General features: G+C 44.6%; 1 protein-coding gene across 5 annotated transcripts in view; it reads right to left on the bottom strand.

Annotated features, from left to right (window-relative positions):
- Positions 1-26,132, bottom strand: part of FTO (FTO alpha-ketoglutarate dependent dioxygenase) — a 393,904-nt gene that overhangs the window by 252,431 nt on the left and 115,341 nt on the right. For all 5 annotated transcript variants that reach the window (XR_006702654.1, XM_045442778.1, XM_045442779.1 and 2 more), the window contains exon 3: positions 12,221-12,845. Coding sequence is in view for 4 of the 5 variants with exons in the window: in XM_045442778.1 (XP_045298734.1) it covers positions 12,221-12,845 (625 nt within the window). In the remaining variant the exon portion in view is untranslated. The remainder of the gene's footprint in view (positions 1-12,220; positions 12,846-26,132) is intronic.

Genomic DNA, 26,132 nt, shown 5'->3' with positions numbered 1-26,132 from the left:
TCACGATCTCGCGGTCCGTGAGTTCGAGCCCCGCGTCGGGCTCTGGGCTGATGGCTCAGAGCCTGGAGCCTGTTTCCGATTCTGTGTCTCCCTCTCTCTCTGCCCCTCCCCCGTTCATGCTCTGTCTCTCTCTGTCCCAAAAATAAATAAACGTTGAAAAAAAAAAATTTAAAATCTGATACTGCCATAAGAACAGAATCTTATCTTGTTTTCCTATTTGTTATTTCTGATAAATGTCTTCTCAAGCATTCTGTGCTTAGGAGCAACTCTAAGCTAGTTTTCTTTACGAATAAAGTCATATAGTAAAAAGTCTAAAGCCATTTTTCTAGGGTAATCCCAAAACCATTTAAAAGAGAACCCTCTAGAACAGGAATGACAAATATCTTACATATCAGAGGACACAACTAATTCATCGGTTGTGGCTTTTGTGACCCCTGGTACAGAATTATTCTGAATTTCTCTCCAAGCTCAGCAGAAAGAGTGGTATAATCAATTACTGATGTCTGTCACTGGCACTAGAAGGGGTCGTTAGCAGCAGCAGAGACAGATTATTTGCTATACACGTCTGATGGCGCTCTCTAGGCATGTCTTATTTATACATAATAGTTACACCTGAAAATTCTAGAATTTGCTAGAAAGCTAGAGCTCATGGACCAGAAAAGAGCCCACAAAAGGGCTCTTGACCCTTACAACTTGACCTGCACGACATCTTCTTAACCAAACCAAGTTAGCGGGAGCTTGGGTGGCTCAGCTGGTTAAGCGTCTGACTTGGGCTCACAGTTCGTGGGTTCGAGCTCCACTTTGGGATCTGTGCTGCCACCTCAGGGCCTGGAGCCTGCTTCAGATTCTGTCTCCTTCTCTCTCTGCCCCCTCCCCGGCTCATGCTCTGTTTCTCTCTCAAAAATAAATAATAAACATCAAAAAAATTGTAAACAAAACTAAGTTAGCTGCCAACTGATACAAGTGCTTTGCATAAAAATACGAACGTCCAGCTATTGTTGAATTACACGATCTGGTATCACTGAGGCAGTCACAGGCGAAGAAGTAACTGCCCCTTTGAGACAAGGCATGTCCTCTCTACTAGTGGCAGTCCCCGTCAGCCATTTCGCCCATTTGCAGTAGCTGCCTGGCCCCTACAGCCATTTACAAGTCTCTGAACTTTGTTCTAGCCCACAGGCAAACCAGGCCCATCACCTGCTTAAAGTAACTGGAACACAGTCACAGCCCATTCATTCACACAGCAGTCCGAGGCTGCTTTCACCTAAAACAGCAAGGCTGAGTAGCAAAGACACAGAGCATAAGGCCCACGAAGCCGAAAATATTCATCATCTGGCCAGCCCCGTATTCAGAAATGTTTGCCAACCCCTGCTCTGGAGTCTTGATATCTGTGATTTGATAGAGATTGTCTACTGTGCGCGTTAGTGAGGAAGCCAGGCTTTATAAAATAATGATGATGTCACGTGATGAATACCAGCATACGACATAATAAAGTAATTAATGCTAAATTATTTGATAACCAGACCCATTTAGCAAAAGAATACTGATATTCTGTCTCTCTCTCTCTCTCTCATGAAATCCACTATGACTGAACTTTAAAAAGAAATGATTTTTAAACTACAGTGACAATGACGCTATAGTGGCTTCAAGCCAGTGAATATGGCTATTCTTCTAAGTGGTGGTCTTTGTAGGCTAATGGGCTAGGTGACAACTCTCCCCTCTCTCTGCCATCCCCCACTCGTCCCAGTATGGCACCAATAAAGTCTTGAACGACAAACAGAGACAGTCATTGCAATCGGTGTTTCCTGATGTCTCCCATAAATCCAGCACCTCTGAAATGTGCTCATTAAAATAAGGTTTTCTTGGAAGGTTTGTTTCCCCCTTGGGCTGGGTCCGGAGGAGGGAGGGAAGCTCTGTGTCTGATAAATTTTTTACTGTGTAAGTATAGCGTTGCTCACTTACTCCATAAAATCAACTCGTAATTATCTATAGCAACTGCAGCTGATTACTCTGCCTCATGTTATTCTGGAAACAAGCAGAGGCAATCGGCTCCTACTTGCCTTCAAACCCCAGGAACGCTGAGAGGATTGCAAGTGTCTCGTGTCTCATGCATTCCTGGCTCCCACCAGCCAAACCGTTCAAGAAGTCAAAGACGTGACAAAATACGAAAGAATGCTAAGTGTAAACGTCAAGTTTAAAATTCTAAAACATCCCCCCTCCCAAATTAGCCAATTTGATTCTTTTATGCTAACTAGGTTTTGAACAATTAATTCCCATTGGGTGAAAGAGAAATGCCATCAAATATATTTCCTATTCTCTATTCCTTTGGCCAAGTACTAAGATTTCTAAGACTCGGGCCTTGGCAATTATATTCTGTTTCCTTAACCCCACCCCCAGAAGGGCTTAAGCAGCAGGTCCCTTCCTTCCTATCCACGTCCTAGATCTTGAGGCAGGAGAAACCCAGAAGTTGCAGCTAGTCAGCTGGTATACAAAAGCTCATGGTGCTTTCTCTGTCCCGTGCTGATCTGTGACACTGCAGTGTCTGGGATGGAGAATCTGTCTTGGAAAAGGGAGAGGGTCAGAGCGGGGAGGGGAAGATGTGAGGTTGGGAAGATACATTCTGGGAGGGATAAGGCATGATGGATGTACAAGATGGGTGCAATTCTGAGCTGCAACGTATCAAATGAAGGACACGGAATTGCAAGCGAAGAGTTTGGAGAGGTGGGCAGAGGCCAGGACATGGATGGCTTTGCGAACCATGGTAAGCAATTTAAGACTGAGGGCAATGATGGGACACTAACGACTTTTTCATAGCTCAGATGCGTTGTTCAGAGTGGTCCCCCTGAAAGGTAGACACTTCTATGGGCAGTCTTTGCATACTTTTTCTGGATTGGTTTCCACTGTGATGGCGAATGGCATAAGCCAGAGAACATTTGGGAAACACTCCTCAAGAGCATCTCCCTAGGAAAGGAGGGTTAGCCAAGGAGAAGCCACGGAAGATTTCTACAACTTAGAGACACAGTCCTTGGTTGGTCGTGAGGAATGAGCAGTCAAGCCTGGGGCTGACAGAGAGCAAACTCCTTCCCAGCCACTGAGGAATGAATGGTCTGAAGAAATGAATTCAGAGAAGTTTGAAGGGCGGGGGACACCGGGGAGTACCAAATCAGTCCCAGCTCAGAGTCTATAAGAAGCTGGAGCCTGCTCTCAGATGCCTCAAAACAAGCAATTCAGGACAAATGTAGTCCCTTGACACAGATGAATTCTAAAATTAATTATAAATTATCTGGGGTTTCAGGAGAAATATTGCTAACCCTTTACCGAAAAATCTAAAGCCTTTCAACATGATGTCTGGCTCTGTCAGCTTTCAGATTGAGCGTCTGAAAAAAAAAAAAAAAAAATTTAACATATAAATATCCACATACACAGGAGAACCTCATTACACCATGTTTCATGGGCTTGGGGGTAAAAAGTAAAAGTGAGAAAAAGAGAGAAAAATGGATCTGGATGCTCTTGGCTAAAGCTTCAAAACCATTCCATTATCTGAAGTATAATACAAAATGGGGAAAGGAAGCAGAAATATTTCTCAAACAATACATTCTCCAAACCAGACCTAACACCAGAGGCTGTAACTCCCTGGGCAGTCTCAGGAAAGGACAAAGAGTCATAGAGACTTATAGGAAACCTTTACGTTGTAAACAACATAGAAGATCAGAACCAAAACTGGATTAATCAAAAGAGGATAATTAGTTGTCCGTCTAGCTTCAGGCAAAGCTTTATCCAGAGTTCAAAGTACATGTCCAAGACTCAGTTTTTCTCCCTGTCAAAGTTCATGAAAAAGAAAGGGAGTGGCCACAACAGCAAGGGGCAGGCATGTGGGGACCATGAGACTGCTTGTCCCAAGAGAGGAAAGCAACAGCTTAAGAAGAGCCAAAAGATGAAGGGAAAGAAACTGGAAATTGACCACACTATTAACTACTGAAATAACTGCTTGAAGCCAGTGAGGTCGCTGGGCTTAGTATTAAATAAGACAATTCCTTAACTTTTTAAATGAAGTCTGTTTAGGTCAGGTATCTGCTATTTGCAATCGAAAGAATCCTGATGCTAAACAGAAATTGTAGTTCTAGAAATCAGAGTTATTGGGCAGTGGCCAGAATGTAGATGAACAACATAAACTACTCAAAACTAGAAATACTGACTTTAGGCAACAAATACGTACTCTTCTACCATTATCTGCACAAAGAAGGACAGAAACCATGTCTTTAAGGAGCTTACAATTCTAGCTCAAGTATGTGCAAAATTAATGTATGGCCCTGGAAGGCAGGACAGTGGTTACTACTCAAGGGGGAAAATACACCGGAAGGAAGCATTTCTGAGGTGCTAATATAAATGATGTCATTCAGTAATACAGAATTAAATTGTCTTAGACAATAAAACTTGTTCCACTCTAACCTGTCCTCTTATTCCCTGCACATCACATGAATACATCATTAAAAACTCAGCCATTCTTGGGGCGCTTGGGTGGCGCAGTTGGTTAAGCGTCCGACTTCAGCCAGGTCACGATCTCGCGGTCCGTGAGTTCGAGCCCCGCGTCGGGCTCTGGGCTGATGGCTCAGAGCCTGGAGCCTGTTTCCGAGTCTGTGTCTCCCTCTCTCTCTGCCCCTCCCCCGTTCATGCTCTGTCTCTCTCTGTCCCAAAAAAAATAAATAAACGTTGAAAAAAAAAAATTAAAAAAAAAACAAAAAAAAAACTCAGCCATTCTTGGGGAAGGTATTTGCAAATCACTTATCTGTTAAGAAGTTAACATCCACAACCTATAAAGAGCTCCTAAAACTCAACAACTAAAACAACAACTCAATTCAAAATGGGCAAAAAAAACCCTTGAAGAGACATGTCTCAAAAGAAGATACACGAATAGCCAAGTAGCACATGAAACAAAGCTCAACGTCATTAATCATCAGGGATCGAGGAAGCTTCTGCAGAAAATTCACTATCTTGAGTGTGGTCATGGTTTCACAGGTGTGTTAAAACTCCTACGAAGGTAAACTTTAAGTATGTGCAGTTTGTTGTATGTAAATGATGCCTCAATAAAACTACTGAGGGAAGGGGGCAAAAATCAGCCATTTTTGTTGGCTGGTCTTCTCTTGACAATTAGGAGATGTCACTGCTGGTCCTCTTTTCTCACCGGCACTGAACACTGCCCCTTTTCTCCAGGGAAAAGATGGGTGCCATCATACAAACACCTCTCCTTACCTCTGCCTCTTCTAATCCGGCCCCCCTTCTCCAATCTGGATTACCTCTGCCTCTTCTAATCCGGCCCCCCTTCTCCAATCTGGATTACCTCTGCCTCTTCTAATCCGGCCCCTCTTCTCCAATCTGGATTACCTCTGCCTCTTCTAATCCGGCCCCCCTTCTCCAATCTGGATTACCTCTGCCTCTTCTAATCCGGCCCCCCTTCTCCAATCTGGATTACCTCTGCCTCTTCTAATCCGGCCCCCCTTCTCCAATCTGGATTACCTCTGCCTCTTCTAATCCGGCCCCTCTTCTCCAATCTGGATTACCTCTGCCTCTTCTAATCCGGCCCCCCTTCTCCAATCTGGATTACCTCTGCCTCTTCTAATCCGGCCCCTCTTCTCCAATCTGGACTACCTCTGCCTCTTCTAAACCGGCCCCCCTTCTCTAATCTGGATTACCTCTGCCTCTTCTAATCCGGCCCCCCTTCTCCAATCTGGACTACCTCTGCCTCTTCTAATCCGGCCCCTCTTCTCCAATCTGGACTACCTCTGCCTCTTCTAAACCGGCCCCCCTTCTCCAATCTGGATTACCTCTGCCTCTTCTAATCCGGCCCCCCTTCTCCAATCTGGATTACCTCTGCCTCTTCTAATCCGGCCCCTCTTCTCCAATCTGGATTACCTCTGCCTCTTCTAATCCGGCCCCCCTTCTCCAATCTGGATTACCTCTGCCTCTTCTAATCCGGCCCCTCTTCTCCAATCTGGATTACCTCTGCCTCTTCTAATCCGGCCCCCCTTCTCCAATCTGGATTACCTCTGCCTCTTCTAATCCGGCCCCTCTTCTCCAATCTGGACTACCTCTGCCTCTTCTAAACCGGCCCCCCTTCTCTAATCTGGATTACCTCTGCCTCTTCTAATCTGGCCCCCCTTCTCCAATCTGGATTACCTCTGCCTCTTCTAATCCGGCCCCTCTTCTCCAATCTGGATTACCTCTGCCTCTTCTAAACCGGCCCCCCTTCTCTAATCTGGATTACCTCTGCCTCTTCTAATCCGGCCCCTCTTCTCCAATCTGGATTACCTCTGCCTCTTCTAAACCGGCCCCCCTTCTCTAATCTGGATTACCTCTTCCTCTTCTAAACCGGCCCCCCTTCTCCAATCTGGATTACCTCTGCCTCTTCTAATCCGGCCCCCCTTCTCCAATCTGGATTACCTCTGCCTCTTCTAATCCGGCCCCCCTTCTCCAATCTGGATTACCTCTGCCTCTTCTAATCCGGCCCCTCTTCTCCAATCTGGATTACCTCTGCCTCTTCTAAACCGGCCCCCCTTCTCTAATCTGGATTACCTCTTCCTCTTCTAAACCGGCCCCCCTTCTCCAATCTGGATTACCTCTGCCTCTTCTAATCCGGCCCCCCTTCTCCAATCTGGATTACCTCTGCCTCTTCTAATCCGGCCCCCCTTCTCCAATCTGGACTACCTCTGCCTCTTCTAAACCGGCCCCCCTTCTCCAATCTGGATTACCTCTGCCTCTTCTAAACCGGCCCCCCTTCTCTAATCTGGATTACTGCAATAGTCTCTTTCTGCTGCTTCCAGTGCCACCTCCCTTCTTTGACTCAAACCCACAATGGCTCCCATCTCCTGCCACACTGTGTACAAGCCCGCTACCTCGTATTACAGTATTACATCCGTATTAGCTGCTGCCCACTCTCGGCTCCTCGTCTTTCCTCTCTGTCTTCACGGCTGTTACTCTCCCTCTTCTCTCACTCCACTACTGCGTCTGAACTTGCTGCTTCTGAAATATCCCAACATCGGGTTCCATCTCTAGGCCTTCAATATTCCCTCTACCCAGGCTGTTCTCCCGCTCACTCCTTCCAGCCTTGGCTCAAATGTGACCTTCTGAAGGAAGCCTATTTAAAACGGTATACCTGTGCCTCACCCCTGTACAAACTTCTTGTTCGTTTTCTGTCTCTCTTTGCTAAAATATAAGCTCCACGAGGGCAGGGATTTTTGTTCATGCTTAGATGCTCGGCATCTAGAAAAGTGGTTGGCAAACAGTAGATGCTTACTGTTAAGTGCATAAATAATTCCATGGGGATTTTAAAAAATAGGACTTGCTAGACCAAAAAAGTTTTACTGAGCGGTAGAAGTGACTTCAAAACTAACTAACAACAGGGGTGCCTGGATGGCTCAGGCAGCTAAGTGGCTGACTCGATCTCAGCGCAGGTCTTGATCTCAGGGTCGAGCTCAAGCCCCACACTGGGCTCCGTGCTGGGCGCGAAACCTATTTAAAAACAACAACAACAACAAAACTAACAAACATGGCATGATACAATGAAACAAACAAAGTCAAATGAGCTTTGAGATCTCAGATAGGAATGGGGGAAGACTAAGACAAACATTAAATATCATAGCATTTGGGGGGCACATGGGTGGCTCAGTTGGTTGAGCATCTGACTCTTGATTTCAGCTCAGGTCATGATCCCGGGCTGGTGGCATGGAGCCCCAGGTCAGGCTTCTCGCTGAGGGTGGAGCCTGCTTAGGATTCTCTACCCCTCCCCTGCTTGTATGCTCACGATCTCTCTCTCAAGAAAGAAAAATCCTAACATTTAAAAAAATTAGGAATGCTCCCAAGCTCCTAGCTTCAATTACAGTCTAGTCTTTCATGCTCCCAAAGACAAGCTAAGGAAGACAAAACTACTCGTTTAAAAGTAAAGATTTAAGAATTACAGCAACATGGGGCGCCTGGGTGGCGCAGTCGGTTAAGCGTCCGACTTCAGCCAGGTCACGATCTCGTGGTCCGGGAGTTCGAGCCCCGCGTCAGGCTCTGGGCTGATGGCTCAGAGCCTGGAGCCTGTTTCCGATTCTGTGTCTCCCTCTCTCTGCCCCTCCCCCGTTCATGCTCTGTCTCTCTCTGTCCCAAAAATAAATAAAAACGTTGAAAAAAAAAATTAAAAAAAAAAAAAAAGAATTACAGCAACATGGGGGGACAGGCTGGCTCATTTGGTGGAGCAGGTGACTCTTGATCTTGGGGTTGTGAGTTCAAGCCCCACGTTGGGTGTACAGATTATTTAAAAATAACATCTTTAAAAAAAGAGAGAATCATGGCAACCAATTTCCATCCTTAAGTGAATTCAGTTTTTCCTAGTCAAAGACATGAGTGGGAATCCTAGAATTCTAAGATAAGTATTATCTTAGACAAAGTCCCTGCTTTCTAGTCTACCACATACTCAACAGGAATCATGGACTGGTCTCTCTTCCTTTTCTTCCTCACCTTTCCTTCCCAGGAATCTGGAAAATAGGAATCTGCAATACGTAGCATGAGTTAAAATTCTTGGGGTGCCTGGGTGGCCCAGTCGGTGAAGTTCAGGTCATGATCTTGCAGTCTGTGGGTCTGAGCCCCACATCAGGCTCTGTGCTGACAGCTCAGAGCCTGAAGCCTGCTTGGGATGCTGTGTCTCCCTCTCTCACTTCCTCTCCCCCACTTGGCTCTGTTTCTCTCTTTTTCAAAAAAAAAAAAAAAAAAAAAAAAAACACTAAAAGAATTTTTTTTAATAAATAAAATAAAATTCTTAAGAATTTTTTTTATAAAGACAACGCTGCAGAAAATGTTTCCTTCCAAATGACCAAAAACAGTAACAAATAATTATTTACCTGATCTTTTTGAAGGTATTCCCGTCGGAGAACAATTAAACAATAGATTGTTAATGCCTTCCCTGCTAAAATGTGTGTGTGTGTGTGTGTGTGTGTGTGTGTATCTAGGAGTAACAAGCAATTGCCAGCAAAGCTAGCATAGGAAAATCAAATACTCTGCCTATTTACACATGATTCCCTGAAGCCATTCCTGATTAAATATTGTACCATTTCAATCTTCTTACTGGGGATATCTATTAACTAGGACTGCTTGTGAAGCCAATGAATTTATCATATAATTACACGTACCCTATACAAATTACTTCTCGATGACCTCTACTCACAGAAATAAACCAAAGAGGCATGACTGGTTCATTATAAATCCACATGAAGATTTCTCTAGGAAAAGGCATTGAGAACAAAGTCCTGAAGGATCTTAAGCTGCACCTGAATTTAATTTTCAGCAGGAAGTAATCACTTCTGTTCTGAACTCCTAATGCATTTGCAGGAGCTCCTATGGCATGAAACACTCTCTTATCACTAAGTAGCTATGTGACCTTGGACCAGTCACTGCCATTCTCCCTGCCTCAGTGTCTTCATGTATAAAATGAGACACTTGAACTAGGTGACTTCAAAAGTCTCTTCCAGACCTGACGTTTCCTCATTTCGTAATTATAAGCACAAGGGCACACTTTATTTCACCCATCTTTTCAACACAAGAAGAGCATTTGATTTACTTCCGCATCCTCTGCAGTGTCTAGAACAGTTAACTGAACCTCCTTGAGCAGCTGCTTGACAAACGTGTTCAAGGATCCAGAAAACAGGACAGTTGGCTGAAATTTCCTTTCTCTTCACTCCCTTAAAGCCTTTTCTAACCCTAGTCGTGATTTTAACCCAAGTGGCTCTCTTTAAGTCCGCCCTTACCATACTTCTGGCAGGATTACAAGGAGACCAGGGAAGTAAACATATCCCTTGTCACCTGGAAAAAGTCGTCTGGAAGAAATGCATCCACCAGGTTCAAGGCACATGCTTTGTAAGCCATCTGACCCAACACCACAGCCGGAGACCTAGAGAGAGGTTCCATTTCATAGAATAAGCTTATCTAATGCATTCCAATCACCTGAGAGCATGTGTAGGAAGCTATAGCGGATGTCGCGGTGGGGGGAGAGAAGTGAGGTGGCGGGAAGAAGAGGAGAGGATACAGGACCTGCGAGGAGGAGCAAGTGGAATATTCCCTTCACTTTTCCAGAGCTGGACACTTTAGAAACCCAAATCCCAGAGGGAGCTGTACTGCAAGGGTAGAAAATATCTGCTCATAAGGCACTTGGCCTTCACTGTTAGGACTCTGAAGCCAGAATGTCTGCGTTCAAATCCCACCTTTGCTCACTAATAGCTGTACAACCGTGGAAAAGTTAATCGTCCTCCCGTGCCTCAGTTTCCCCATCCGTAAAATGAGGAGAACAGCAGCACTTGGTTCACAGGGTTGTTACGGGAATAAAGTGGGTCAATACATGTCAAATGCTTATACCGATGCCCAGCACACAGTAGGTGCTCAATAAATGAGAGCTCCTGGTGTTGCTGCTGTTATAATCATGAGAGCTCTGGGATTCTCGGGGGGCTAAGAGAACAAAGGAATCCCTCTGCTCTTACGGATTTGAACTCTGCACTTCCCTCCTCCAGACAACAGTCAGTTGCAAGGCTAAACCTTCATATGTTTATGTAGACCTGTATACTTTATCAGTCTTAACTACTCCCGACCACAGAAACTACTCATTAAAAATTTAAATTCCTTTCTGAACGACATTCTAGGCTTCAAAAAAGACTTGATCACCCACGCTCTGGGAGCACAAAAGGACTATTAAAACTGTGGGGCTGAGAGGAGGTGGGAACACAAAGACACCTTTGTAGCAGCCTGAGCTATCACATACCACTGCCTCAATTTTAGAGAGTTGCCTCCTTAAGAAGGAAACTAACAAACTCCATTGTTCCTTCACATCAGAGTTCTTGGATGTGATCATTCTTAAATCCTTGACAACGCCTTATTAAAGATCAGAGGATCTCCATTCCTTCCATTAGGACAGCATCAAATCCCCTTGAAGCAATTTTCTGAGGTCAGCATCATTATTTACGATGCCAGAGAAACTGCTAAAATTTCCAAATGCTCAACTAGTTCCTTGTTCCGGGCTGAAGACGTAAGGTAAAAGTTGGAAAATGTCTTAGCCACCCCCAGGCAGTGTTTGAGATTGGGAAATGGGAAGAAATGTGAAGAGAACCACGAGAACGTCCTTTTAAGATCCCTTTTCCAAAAACGGCCATGTTAGTAAACGAAAAGCATACAGCGATAACGACATCCAATTAAAAAAATCGTTTTCAGAAAGCACTGACCCTTAAAAGTTCCAGGTCTTTCCCTGATGGGACATCTAGAACTCTGCTCTTGCAAGCATCTTCCAGTAAACAGGTCGAAGAGATAGACAACAGGGTTAATACCGCATCTTGTACCCCTCTGTCAAATGATCAGGCAAAGAACAAAGTCAGCGTGGTCACGCCATCCTGGATCTGCCCAATTGTCTTAGGAGCCTGTGCTGAAAAACAGCGGAGACCCTGCACCCAGAGCAACTGAACAACACAGGAAGGAAAGTTCCAGTAGGCCGAGAAAAGGTAGCCTAGGGTCTCTGTTCCAAGGGGACCAGGTTTCGGAAACTGCAAGAACAAGTTCACCCACAGCACCCCTTTTAGGACTCGAACTGCAGCAGCGCTTATAGGGGACTGGAGAGTCTCCTAAAAATAGAGGACCGTCTGCTTACAGAACCTACTCCAACCGCTTCCGGCAAGGAAGGACAGTAGTCAAATCTGTATGAAGCCAAGACAAGTCCATGTTTGACAAATCACTCCCATCAAGACAGTGATGTCAACCACAATAAAGGAGTTTGGCAAGACGGGCAGCGTGCACCTGTGGGAACCGGGAAAGATTTGACAGATTTTTGTTTTCCCAGCCCTTTATCAGCAAGTTAATTATAGCAACTGTACCGTCTACTCTGAGCTTTAGAGAAAGGAGGTTGGCTGTATGAAACCAAGATCTGTTCTCCTGGGCATGAGAAAGACGGAATGACAGTGGTGCTTACACGCGAAAATACTCCATCTGCGTCCCGTGTAACAAAGAGTTGGGCAGCGCCCCGAGACGAGAAAGAGGTATGTTCTGCGGAGACATGGGTGCGGCAAACCTCAAGAGGGCAGGCAACACCGTGTACACACAGACGCACGCACACACACGCGCACGCGCACACACGCGCACGCGCGCACACCTCCAGGGCCTACACAACCCTGGTCGTGTTACACTCAGAGCTGCGACTTCACAGGGCAGACTGTACCTTCACAGCTATAACTATACACCGCCACCGCTGAGCGCTCCACGAGGTTTTCATCGTGATGCCAGCTCACGGCCATTTTCCCCATGCCAAAGTAAGGCTCTTCTTTCAGGTATGGCATTTTCTGGGGATCCATGAAATTCAACAAAGTGACGTTGTATGCCGCTCTGTTCTTAAAGTCCACCTCATCCTGCCCATCGAAGGACCCCATACCGACCCGGGGGAAGTCTGGCCCTATACACACTGGCACGGCATCGATATTCGACTTCTCTTTGCAGGCGAGTTCTTCCAGAGCCTGGATGGTCTCTATCTGCAGGTAGTCATTGAGCCTGAGGAAGGTCTGACAAGCAGCCGCTATTTCAGCCTCCTCGTATCTCGTACTAGCACCCTTCACTGGCCAGGGTACCGTAAAGAGCCTGGTGTTCAGGTACTTGTAGGTGCAGCCTGGGTTTCCGATGAGGATGCGAGATACCGGAGTGAGCAAATCTTTGCCCTGGATCCTAACCAGGTCCCGAAAGAAGCAGCCATGCTTGTGCAGTGTGAGGAAGGCTTCTTGAACTTCTTTATGGAGCTCCTCGGGGACGCTGCCGGCTTCGCGGAGAATTAGTTTAGGATATTTCAGCTGCCACTAAAACAAAACCAAAGCAAAAATACGTGTTCATGGAGAGCTATGATTTTATCATTTCCAGAAGTCTGTTTCTTTGTCGGCAGCATCAGGAGGAAAAACAACACAAGGTAGCGGGTGGCCTTTCTAAACAGGATTCACATCTCTCCAGCCTCAAGCGGAAGACTAAATAAAACAGTTACCATCGGCTGTCCAGTCTGGATTTTAGCTTCTACAAGCCCAAGCTCAAAACAATCAATCGTTAATATAAATAAAGTACTAGGATAATAATTTGTGCTTTGATCTCCCAGGGTCCCTCTACGGTCACTTCTCCCTGCCCTCAACCTGTCTTCCAACCTTTGGCCCTCCAGACAACATGATTTTATTAATTAACCGCTTTAACACCTATTTAAGTGCCAGCTAAATGCTCAGTACTATTCTAAATCATGTATACACAGTAACTCATTTGCTGCTCGCAACATTATGTGGCAGCACCGTTATTATCTCCAGTTTTTAGATGAGAATCCAGAAGCACAGAGACATTTTAAACACTTGCCCAAAGTCACGTAGCTGATACGTGTTGGAGCTGGGATTTGAAGGCCTAGGCTCCAGAGTCTGGTTCCAGGGCAGACGAGACTGCCTTGCTTCCCAACAAGTGCCAAACTGGTTTCTGCTTTAGTACTGTCACTGAAAGAGAAATCACTTCTCGTTGGGAATTAGATAACAAGTCCCATGAACACTAGAACCATGAGACTTTTGTTTACAACTATAATACTAGTGCCCAGAATGGATCCAGTAAATGTTGAATGAATGAGTGAATAAATGAGGTATTCTACTGTGATTCAGAAAGCTGTAATAATTCCACTGGGGTCACTGGGAGAGAATACTGTAGGATAATCCTTCCTCTAATATGGAAATGCATGGATTTATTGATGCAGTAGAGGACTTCATTACCCTGTCAGCCACCACTTCTGGCTTCTAGGATTTATGAACGGGTGACAAACCAGAGATCCCGGATTCTACACAATGCAATGAACTTTTTTTTAACCAAAGCACAGGATTTTACATTTACCCCTGTAAAGTTTAATCTGATCGGTACCTTCCCACTACTGTACTGCTAACCAGTTTTGAAACACATTTCTTCTATGTCTTCATTTAATAATTACCATTTATATGATAAACAGGGTGAGACCACTTATTCCTCCATACATTTTCTCATTCATTATGTGTCTACAGAGCACATGAGACAGAGATAAGGTTCCTGCCCTCACAGAGTTTTCTAGCAGATCAGGTAATAAATAAGGAAAAGCAATCTCAAAATGCATTAAGTACTAGGACAGAAACAAACCACTGGGATATCATTAGATGAGGAAAGACTCTCTAAAGAGCTGGCATTTAAGCTGTGATCTTCAGGAAAAGGCCGCGTCAGCCATGTGACAAGCTGGGGAGAGAGCTTCCCGGGGAAGAGACCAAAAACTACACTGGCGCTGAGGACACCAGCCCAATCTCGAGACAAAATGGCGGCAAGTTTTACTTGAGCCAAAGAGCCAAAGCAGAGTGACGTGGTGAGGTTGAAGGGAAGGCAGAGGCTGGACCACAGGAAGCCTAGGAGGTCAAAGTAGGGAACCGGGACTTACTCAAAGTGCACTGGAGGGCTCAAGGGGAGAAGAGTAATTTGATTGACCTTTTATAAAAATCACTCTTAGTTAAAATATCGGGCATGGATTGGAAAGAGGTAAATGTGAAAGCGGAAATTCTATTAGGTGCTATCACAGCCATCCCAGGGGAAAGAGATGATGGTCTGAATTAGAGACAGAGACAAATGGACAGGTAAAATACATACTTTATAGGCAGAGCAAAAGGAAGTGCTTATGGATTAGATGTGAGGGGCGAAGAAAGGAAAGCAATTACAGGCGACTGGTAGATTCCTGGATTTAATGACTAAATAAACAACTTACCATTTTTTGTTTTAAATAAGAAAGACTGGGACAAAACAGGAATAGTAGGTGGAAGAATTGGAAGGAATGAGGAGCTCTATTTTGGAGCCGTAGCCATTAAGATACCTTCAAATACTTTGGGAATACAAGCTGGTGCAGCCACTCCAGAAAACAGTATGGAGTTTCCTCAAAAAACTAAAAAGAGAACTACCCTACGACCCAGCAATTGCACTACTAGGCATTTATCCATGGGATACAGGTGTGCTGTTTAGAAGGGACACATGCACCGCCGTGTTTATAGAAGCACTATCAACAATAGCCAAAGTATGGAAAGAGCCCAAATGTCCATCGATGGACGAATGGATAAAGATGTGGTACATATATGCAATGGAGTATTATTCGGCAATCAAAAAGAATGAAATCTTGCCATTTGCAACTACGTGGATGGAACTGGAGGGTATTATGTTGAGTGAAATTAGCCAGTCAGAGAAAGACAAATATCATACGACTTCACTCATATGAGGACTTTAAGAGACAAAACCGATGAACATAAGGGAAGGAAAACAAAAATAATATAAAAACAGGGAGGGGGACAAAACAGAAGAGACTCATAAATATGGAGAACAAACTGAGGGTTACTGGAGGGGTTGTGGGAGGGGGGGATGGGCTCAATGGGGAAGGGGCATTAAGGAATCTACTCCTGAAGTCATTCTTGCACTATATGCTAACTAACTTGGATGTAAATTAAAAAAAATAAAAAATAAAATTAAAAATTCGTTTTCTAAAAAAAGATACCTACGAAATCTTGAGGTAAAAATAGCAAGGGGACAACTGCACAGACCCACCCAGAGCTCAGAGGGGCAAGTGGAGCTAGGGAAATCCAGGTGGCATTTGTCGGCACACCTTTGTTGCTGTTGTTTTTTAATGGTTTTAATTTTTGATTTTTTTTTATTTGAGAGAGAGAGTGTGTGCGCGAGTGGGGAAAGGGGGGCAGCAAGAGAGAGAGAGAATCTCAAGCAGGCTCCACACTCAGTGCAGAGCCCGACAGGGGGCTCAATCCCACGACCCTGGGATCATGACCTGAGCCAAAATCAAGAGCGGGAGGCGCTCCTGGCACATCTTTGGTTTTGAAACACCTGGAAATGGATGAGCTCTCTCAAGGCAACAGCACAAATACAGAAGGGGGCCCGCAGCCATTGCCTGAGCCACAGAGCAAAGGAGCAAAAGAGACTTTTGGGGGAGAAAACCAGGAGAGGGTATTACTGCAGAAGTCAGAAGAGAGGAGCATTTCAAGAAGGATGGCATAGGCAGCCGCCCCCGGGGGGCCAAGCAAGATGAGGCCAGAAAGTACCCCCTAGATGCGGCAGCACGGCCATCATCGATGCCCGTGACGTGAGCAATCTCTACAGGGTGCTGGCGATAAGAGTCCGAAGAGAGTTGGCTGGTGGTGACATGAAAGCAGGTGGCACGTATGAAGGTCTGTCTCAGGGGTCGTGCTACGGAGGGGAACAGAAAAACACAGCGGCTGATGAAGGGCGATACCGCCCGAGGCACCAACCTTCCGGACTGGAAGACGGGAGGGTACAACCAGGGCTCGTGAGGATACTCCCGGGAACAAAACGAGAGGAGAAGGATGCTGCTGCACAACACAGGGTGACGAACTACAGGAGCAAAGGCCTTGGGTGTCTAGGGCAGGAGCCTCCCAGGTGAGGCGTGTGAACGTACCCTGGGGGGCAACCCACTGGAGTTGGTGGGGAGAAGATGGTGACACTGTTTTATTTTTAACCTGAAAAAAACAAAAACCGAGCTGCACCAAAATATGTGTCCACATACGTGTGATAGATGGACACATATACACACGTTTAATATGAGTCCTGTGATGAAAAAGGCACCATATACAAGTAGTACTTACGTCTACTTTATGAGTAACTGCCAAAAAACTCCCTGAGACTTAGTCATTTGCATATTATCAAGTTTACAGCCCTATCCGAATCTAGACCTTCGTCCTCCTCCCAGGGCTGGAGTCATTTCATGTCCCTCTTCGGAAAGCCTACTCTTGCATACATCTCCTCCCAACTGTGTGTTCAGTAATGCCGCCCTGGTAGCTTGAAATTGGCCATGGTGAAGTATTTACGCCACAGAAATCAGGAAACACTGAGTCAACGCTGAAGGTTTTTTTTTGGTTTTGTTTCGTTTTGTTTTCCCAGACAGCCAATTCTTTTTTTTTTTTTTTTTAATTTTTAATATTTATTTCTGAAAGACAGAGAGAGAGACAGAGCATGAGCAGGGGAGGGGCAGAGAGAGGGAGACACAGAATCCGAAGCAGGCTGCAGGCTCTGAGCTGTCGGCACAGAGCCCGACATGGGGCTGGAACTCACAAACCGTGGGATCATGACCTAAGCCGAAGTCGGATGCCCAACCGACTGAGCCACCCAGGCGCCCCTTCAGACAATCAATTCTTAAACATTTAGTAGGATACCACTGTGTATGCTTGAAATGCATTATGGACAGGAGTATGTGGTCAGAAAACATTTGGATCAGAGGAAAGATATTTCCTATATCGGAATAAACTGGGAGAAAGATGTAAATTCAGATAGGGCCATAAACTTGATAATACGCAAATGACTAAGTTTCGGGATTTTTTTGTGGGGGGGAGACAGGGGAGCACTTCCAATTTTCACAGTGAAAATGCCAAACAAATCACTAGCTAAGAATGTGTGCCGGTCATTTGGGTTGTTTGCCAAATAGTTCTGGATTTCTCCCCTATCATCCAGGATTTGGGGCCCACGTGAACTTATACTTCCTAGCCTGCCTCATGCTGGATGAAACATGTCACGATTTCTGCCCAGTGAAAAATGCTGGCTGCCACTTCCAGCCTGGAGCACTTCACTGCCAGTGCCAGACCCTCTAGAACATTCTTTCTGGCACAGTAACCAGCTAGTGGCTGCTTGGATCTCTGAGTTACTACTTTAATGGGTAGTGACTCTTTGCCAACCCACAAATGATATGTAAAGTGAATAAGAAGTATTGTTGGGGGAAGCCACTGAGATTTGAGGGTTGTTTGTCACTACAGCATTATCTAGCCTATTCTGCCTAATCCAGAATGCAGGGAACAGAAGGTATGGAGGAAGTCTGAGGAAGTATGCGGAAGAAAAATGAATTAGTCAAGTCTGCATACGGAAAAATGACCTTACTAGGAAGGGACCTGCTTCTCAGAGGGCCTATCTGAGGCGGGGATCATAAACTTAAAGTTGACAAAGAGCAGACTTATGGGGCACACCACTGTGAATTGCCATCGAGACTGTCAGGGATGCATTTAGGATTTACAGTTTCTATACTCACTTATTCCATTTGCAAAAGAAGCAGAGAAATCTCATACTTTCTGTTCATGCAGCTCGTGAAGGGAGCAATGTAAGCTAGTAAGCAACAACAGAATATTCTGGAGCCAAGAGCAGTCACTCTAATTTTATCACGAAACTAATTATCCTCTGAGCAAGTCCCCAAACACTCGGTATGTTAGAAGCACATCTAACCAACAGCAGTGGTTCAGAAGGAAATTTCTCTACACTGTCTTAACAGTTCTGGGGTTCTTCTAAACAATCCTCAGTATAAGATATGAAACAAAATAAGAGAATTCCCAAGAACTTTATTTGGGAACACACCCACTCTGGGACTGGGAGAGGAGGAAGGCTGGAAATAATACACAAACACACATCTACATCTACCTACAGCTGCCATTGCTCAAATAGACAGTGGGGCTGGAGACTACAGAAGAGGCATTTAACACAGGAGAATAATAATTCTAAAGACCTGGGAAACTCACACAACCATATGCGTATCACATGTAAATACCTTGACATTAAAAAAAGCATCCCGGGGCGCCTGGGTGGCGCAGTCGGTTAAGCGTCCGACTTCAGCCAGGTCACGATATCGCGGTCCGTGAGTTCGAGCCCCGCGTCAGGCTCTGGGCTGATGGCTCAGAGCCTGGAGCCTGTTTCCGATTCTGTGTCTCCCTCTCTCTCTGCCCCTCCCCCGTTCATGCTCTGTCTCTCTCTGTCCCAAAAATAAATAAACGTTGGAAAAAAAAAAAAAAAAAAAGCATCCCAAAAATAAAACAGTACAAATGACGTGGGAAAGTGTCCCCCCCCCCCCCAAATTTTGCACTGATCTCTCATCTGCCTTTCCCCTTTAACCACATCTGCCTCTTTTCCTACAGGTCTCAAGGGGCCAGCATTCAGCAACCCCCTTTGGACAGGCCCGTTCCCCCAAATCTATACCTTCCAGGACCTTCTCATCCTCCAGGCCACTTTCTAAAGAATCCTTCCACCCTCACGTACATATCCCCGTTCCCCTTCATTACACTTCTCTTTCTGCTTTCACAGCACGTGCCAATCCGTAACTACTTATTTATTTCAACTACTATTTTATTTTTTTAATATGAAATTTATTGGAAAATTGGTTTCCATACAACAGCCAGTGCTCATCCCAACAGGTGCCCCCCCCATGCCCATCACCCACTTTCCCCTCCCTCCCACCCCCCATCAACCCTCAGTTTGTTCTCGGTTTTTAAGAGTCTCTTATGGTTTGGCTCCCTCCCTCTCTGTTTTTTTTTTCCTTCCCCTCCCCCATGGTCTTCTGTAAAGTTTCTCAGGATCCACGTAAGAATGAAAACATATGGTATCTGTCTTTCTCTGTCTGACTTATTTCACTTAGCATCACACTCTCCAGTTCCATCCACGTTGCTACAAAGGGCCAGATTTCACTCTTTCTCATTGCCAAGTAGTATTCCATTGTGTATATAAACCACAATTTCTTTATCCATTCATCAGTTGATGGACATTTAGGCTCTTTCCATAATTTGGCTATTGTTGAGAGTGCTGCTATAAACATTGGGGTACAAGTGCCCCGATGCATCAGCCCTCCTGTATCCCTTGGGTATATTCCTAGCAGTGCTATTGCTGGGTCATAGGGTAGATCTATTTTTAATTTTTTGAGGACCCTCCACACTGTTTTCCAGAGCGGCTGCACCAGTTTGCATTCCCACCAACAGTGCAAGAGGGTTCCCATATCTCCACCTCCTCTCCAGCATCTATAGTCTCCTGATTTGTTCATTTTAGCCACTCTGACTGGCGTGAGGTGGTATGTGAGTGTGGTTTTGATTTGTATTTCCCTGATGAGGAGCAACGTTGAGCATCTTTTCATGTGCCTGTTGGCCATCTGGATGTCTTCTTTAGAGAAGTGTCTATTCATGTTTTCTGCCCATTTCTGTCTTCACTGGATTATTTGTTTAAAATCTCTCCTGCAAGCCTGAATCTCCCAGAAGAACGACACGGTAGTGGCTTTATTCTCCACTTTATCTCCAAGCCCTCGGCTGGCTCAAATATAAGTGCTTAAGACTTGTTTCTAAGAGTAAAAGAAGAAAAGGTCTGAGACTGATAGAAAGCAGATAAGTGGGGGTCTGAGCTAGGAGTGGAAAAGAAGGCTGACTGCAAAAGGCAGGAGGGACCTTCTGGGCATTCTGGAAATGTTCTAAAACTACCATGGTGATAGTTGCACAACTCTGCCAATTTACCAAAAATTACTGAACTGTATAATCTTAAAAGGTGAATTGTATGGTATGTAAATTGTACATATACACAGCTCATCAATAAGCAGCTTTTAAAAGATGGATACATTTGGGGGCGCCTGGGTGGCTCGGTCAGACTCTTGGTTTTGGCTCAGATCATGATCTCATGGTTCATTAGTTCAAGCCCCATGTCAGGCTCTGCACTGGCAGCATAGAGCCTGCTTGGGATTCTCTCTCTCCCTCTCTCTCTGTCCCTCTCCCCCTCTCGCTCTCTCTCTCTCTCTCAAAATAAATAAACTTAAAAAAAATAAAAATAAAAAAATAAAAGGTGGATACATTTGAATATGCAACATTTTTTAAATTCTACATGAAAAGAATTATAAAATAAAAAGGCAAACACTAACTGGAAAAAACTATTTGCCATCTATTTGGCAAAAAATGGACAATATTCTTAAATAATCTTTCAAATTTAAATATATGTATATATACACATACAACTATCTATCTACATATATTGATATATATATATATATCAATAAAGAAAATCACATAAATTAATGGAAAAGGCTCTTCAATACAGAAAAATATTGAACTGCCCCCAAAGTCAGAAAAAAATACAAATTAACATAATTTGTATTAAATTATATTTAATTTAGTTTTGCCTATCAAATTTGCAAAAAACACAATTTTATCATAGTAATACACATTGCTGGTGAGGCAAAACCAAATACTCTAATAGTCTGCAATCAGGAATGCAAACTATTACAACTTTGCTATGACCAGTTAGACAAAATTTACCAGAACCTAATATGCTCATATCTTTCCATCCAGTTTTCCTACTTTTAAGAATTTATCATAGGGAAAGAATCAGAGAAACGTACCAAGACTATAAGGATATCCATCATACTATTATTTATGATTAAAAGCTGAAAACCACCAAATGCCCAACAGGGGATTAGAGGTGAAATGGTGTATTCATACAAGATGGAATACTAAAGTAACACACTTTAGGAAAAAATCTGTACTGTTTTGTGAAAAACGTACATAACAAAATACTATTAAACAAGAAATTTAATAACCAGATATTTAGACAGTAGGATCTGAGCTTTAACAGAAAACAAATGTAGACATGCAAATACAGAAAAAAAAATTAGGGGAAAATACGGTCACAAATTGATGGTGGTTATCTCTAAGTGGTGAACCTGGACATAATTTTAATTTTCTTCTTTAGACATCTGTATATTTTTCAGATTTGCCAAAATAAATCTAAAATACCTTTTAAATTAGAACAGTCAAGGAACGGGCACCCAGTTGGCTTTGTCGGTTAAGCGTCTGACTCTTGATCTCGGCTCAGGTCATGATGTCACGGTTCGTGGGATTGAGCCCCGTGTCGGGCTCTGTGCTGACAGCGTGGAGCCCACTGGGGATTCTCTCTCTCTGCCCCTCCCCCACCAAAATAAATACACTTTAGAAAAAAGAAAATCAAGGATAAAATGTCGTGTTCAAAAATTCTTAATTTTCATGACATTTCTTATATTTGCCAAGAGATTCTTTTTGATGAGCCTGAATTTTCTAAAATGTTTCAATATAACTTCCTGTACTAATTTAGATCTGATTTAAAATGTTGTTGAAGGCTCTAGAAAATTATGATTTTAATGCAATAAATACAAATAATACATTCAAACTGGCTCATTTGGTCACTATCTCAAAAAAAAAAAATCCAAGGGAAAAGTCCTCCATCGTAAATGCCTGATCTAATTATTTATAAAGTAACTAGGCTAGTGCCTGACACATAAAAACACCACGGAGTGTTTCTTAAATTTTTCTTTAACGAGAGCAAGTAACTCTGGGAAAGAACTCAACGTTAAATAATGGACTATTAACTCATTCTGCCGAACAAGCAAGTTTACTTTCCGTTCTGGACAGGTACATGTAAAACATCAGATATCACACAATGATCTGGAACTGCCGTCGGCAGATTTTCAGGTATGTTAGAATTTTTTTTGTTGTTTAATCCCATGAAAGTTTTGCCAGGGAGTATGCAGTCATGCAATTATATTAATAGTTGTCTGGCCACCTAATATATTTCTTGAGGTCTACAAAAGATTCCGTCACCTAAATGACAATTATATAGTTTAATAAGCAGCTGGAAAGGCATCGTAGATATAAATTGCCAACATGCCAGGGCTTTTATCAATCTTTGACAGATGCAGAATGAATGGTAGGTTTTCTGGAGAATACACTTTATTTTCCACCTACTTGACACCATTATATGAAAATTCTACTGCTTCTCCTCTCACATCAAGGGATAGTTCTGAAAGGATGTCGTCCTACAGAGAGGACAGACCTGCTGTTAAATGAAGAAGATACCAGTGTTGCAGGAGGCTCCCGTAAACGAAGCCAATGGAACTGAACCTTCGGTAGAGTGAAATTAAACCGATAGTCTTCAAGTGACTTGGGAAAGGTACTTCATTTAAAAAGTGTTAGGAGACTGTGATGCCAAGGGACTGTATTTCTAACCTGGCTGTTAGTAGAGTTTGCTGGTAACACTTTGTATTTTGCACTCCACAGAAATGTATATACACATTACCAGTCATAATATTTTCTGTATAATTTTCATTGTAACATGCTCATGACTGGGCAACCATATCCTGAGACAAATGGGGTGGACACTTATCTGGCCCAACCTCCCGCTGCACGATGCTGAGCGGTCTCCCAAAGGAGGCTCTCTTCTGAGGTTACTGCAAAGGCCTTGCCACAGCTTTCGCGACCGGTCTTGTGATGACGTGTGGTTTGCTACAAAGCGGCTCAGAGGTGTTTGTTCACTCACTGCATGGTTCGTCTTTTGGGTGTTAATTTAAAATGACTGGATACCTGCTATGTACCGGACACCGTACAAGGTGCCATAAGTACGAAGATAAAAACAAGGCAGTGCCTGTTTTATAGCACCTTGTAGTTTAACAGTACAGATAGAAATAAAAACCGCTAGCTAAAGAACGGCTCATCATCATGGAAATATGAATATACTACTATGGGAGCAGGGAATAAACGAGCAGGAAGGGACTTTGGAAATTTTTCATTTGTTGAGCACATATTTATTGAGCACATACTATTTGCAAAGCGCTAGGTGTTGGGAATACGAGGAGAAGAAAACTTCAATATGGTAGCCAGGAGCTCCCATATATACATCCGGCATATAAACACCTGGTATCTATGGCCCATAATATACATAGTATCTTACGGATTTAGTATTCACTTATTTAGATTGTGACAGTGCTATGGAAAAAAAATCCAAGGTAAGTAGGAAAGAAATGCTATTATACAGGGGCTGGTCAGAGAGGGCCTCTGATAAGGTGACATCTGAGCAGAAGAATGCAAGAAATGAGGATCCAAGCCCCGCAGGCGCCTGGGCGGGGAAGAGAGTTCCAGACTAAGGGAACACCAAGTGCAAGCCTTGAGGGCAGCAGTGTGCTTGGGTTGATTCTCCTGAAGGGCGAGAATGCCAGAGTGGCAGGAGGAGGGGCGGCAGAGGCAGGAAATGAGCAGAGAGAAGCTCCGGGGCCAGAACTCAGGGTGCTTTGTGGGCAAACGTCAGGTCCCAGGCTTTCACTCCGAACAAGGCGGGGAGCGATGTAAGGGCTCTGAGCATGAAAAGCATAAGGAGCCAACTCAAGCTTCAGAAACAGCAGGGCTACAGGTGCGGAGGTGTTGAAACAGACAGAAAGCTCTCTGCAACCACCTGAGAAAGAGAGGGCGGTAGCCTGGCGACCGTGTAGAAGACAGAAGTGGTAAGAAGTGGCTAGATTTTTAATACACCCTGAAAGTAAAACAAATGGGATTTCCCAGTATCTTCGCAGAAGAGGTCGTACGTAGTTAAGCAAGGTCTTCAAGGGTGAGTAGATGCTCACCAGACAGAAAAGGGGATAAGGGTACTCCACACCCAGAGAATAACAGGCACCAAGCCACGGAAGGATGGAAGGACACAGCAGATCCAGGGTGTAGCAAGAAACCCCGCAGGACAGGAGTCTAAGGTTGGATGGATTCCATGTTAGGCAAGGGGCAAAGATTCTACCAGAGAGGTAGTCGCTAGCCTTATAGGCTACGCTGAGGAGGGTGAACTTGACCTTACAGGCAAGCGAGACCGAGCAAAATTTATCAAGCAAGGAGTGACAGGTCAGACACGTTAATAGGAACACAATGTTGATGGCACCGGAGAGGGCACAGGTAACACCAAGCTGGAAAGCCCCCAAACTGTCTTGGTGGAAAACGATAAACGAGGGCCGGAATGAAGACTGTGTCGGTGGAAATGGAAAAGAAGACACACCTTGAGGGAGTACAGAGAGGCAGAACTGCCAGGGCCCAGCGCCTGAATGAGGGCTCGAAGCAACGGGCAGGAAGTGAGGACGGCAAGGTGTCTGACTTGATGAACGGGCCAAAGGGGACGGCCGCTAGGGAAGAGGATGAACGGCGGGATCCCCTAAAATGGATCCTCACCAAAATGTACGTCATAGCTTGTCCTACTTGTGCCCCAGACCCTCTCGTGGCCTCTCAAGTCATTCGGAGTCACAGCCAGCACGGCCAGCATAGACAGCAAGTTCCCGTCTCACGGGGCCATGGCTCTCTGACCTCGTCTCTTCTGTTCTCAACTCTCTCATTCCGCTCCAGATATGCTGGGGTCCGGGGCTCCCCCTCAAACATACCGAGGCTCTGCTGTTCCCTATGTCCAGAACATTCTTCCTGCAATGTTGGAATGGCTTGTTCCTAAACCTCCAGAAGGTCTTTGTTCAAATGTCACTACGAGAAGGCCTTCTGCAATCTCCTTATTTGCAATCCCCCACCTACGGTGCCCCTTCACGGATTTTATCTCCATACCAGTGTTCCCGTCTGACAGTTATTTTTCAGTTTCCTGTTTACTTCTCTTCCCTCCCCACTCCCATCCCACCCCATAAGAAATAAGCTCAAAGAAGGAAGAGTCTTCTGTCAGTTTTCACAACTTCATCTCTAATGCCTAAAACATTTCCTGCATAGAGTAAGGGAGCTAAATACACATGTTTAATGAAGTCGGTAATGAACTAATACAGAGCATGTCGGGTTAGATGTTCCTGTGAGACATTCAGGCAGAGCCACCCAGTAGGCAGCTGGGACCGGAGCACTGGAAGTCGCAAGGGAGAGCAGGGATGGAGACGGAGATTTGCGATCGTGGGGATGAAGGCAGAGCAATTCCCCAGAAGCATCGAGAGCTACGGTAGGACGACACTAAAATTCAGACTCAGGAGTCAGAAAGCCTGGGCTCAGATCCTGGTCTTGACACTTCTTGCTTATTATATAAGCCTTGAACAAAGTTTTAAAACCCTCTGTGCCTCAGTGTTCTCATCTGTAAAATGGGATTTAAAAAAAAAAAAAAAAAAAAAACCTGCCTCAGAGGGTTAAGATTTAAAGAAGCAAATACAAGTAAAGAGAACAGCAAACAGTACCAGAAAAGCCTGGCACACGGAAAGGGACACAGGAAATGAAAGCAAGGGGGCATACTGACAGGAGAGGCATTTTCTCTGGACAAGAGGGGTAACATTTAAACATTTTTTTTTTTTAAGTTTATTTTATTTGTTTTGACAGAGAGAGCACAAGCAGGGGAGGGGCACAGAGAGAAGGAGAGAGACAGAATCCCAAGCAGGCTCTGCGCTGTCAGAGGGGCTCGAACTCACAAACCGTGAGATGGTGACCTGGGACGAAGTTGGACGCTTGACCGACTAAGCCCCCCAGGCACCCCCCCCCCCCCCCCCCCCCCCCGCCACCAGGGGTAAGAAGCCA

This window comes from Leopardus geoffroyi, chromosome E2, assembly GCF_018350155.1.
Source record: "Leopardus geoffroyi isolate Oge1 chromosome E2, O.geoffroyi_Oge1_pat1.0, whole genome shotgun sequence".
Taxonomy (NCBI): Eukaryota; Metazoa; Chordata; class Mammalia; order Carnivora; family Felidae; genus Leopardus; species Leopardus geoffroyi.
Note: the sequence above shows the minus strand (reverse complement) of the source record. Positions and strands in the feature narration are given on the sequence as shown.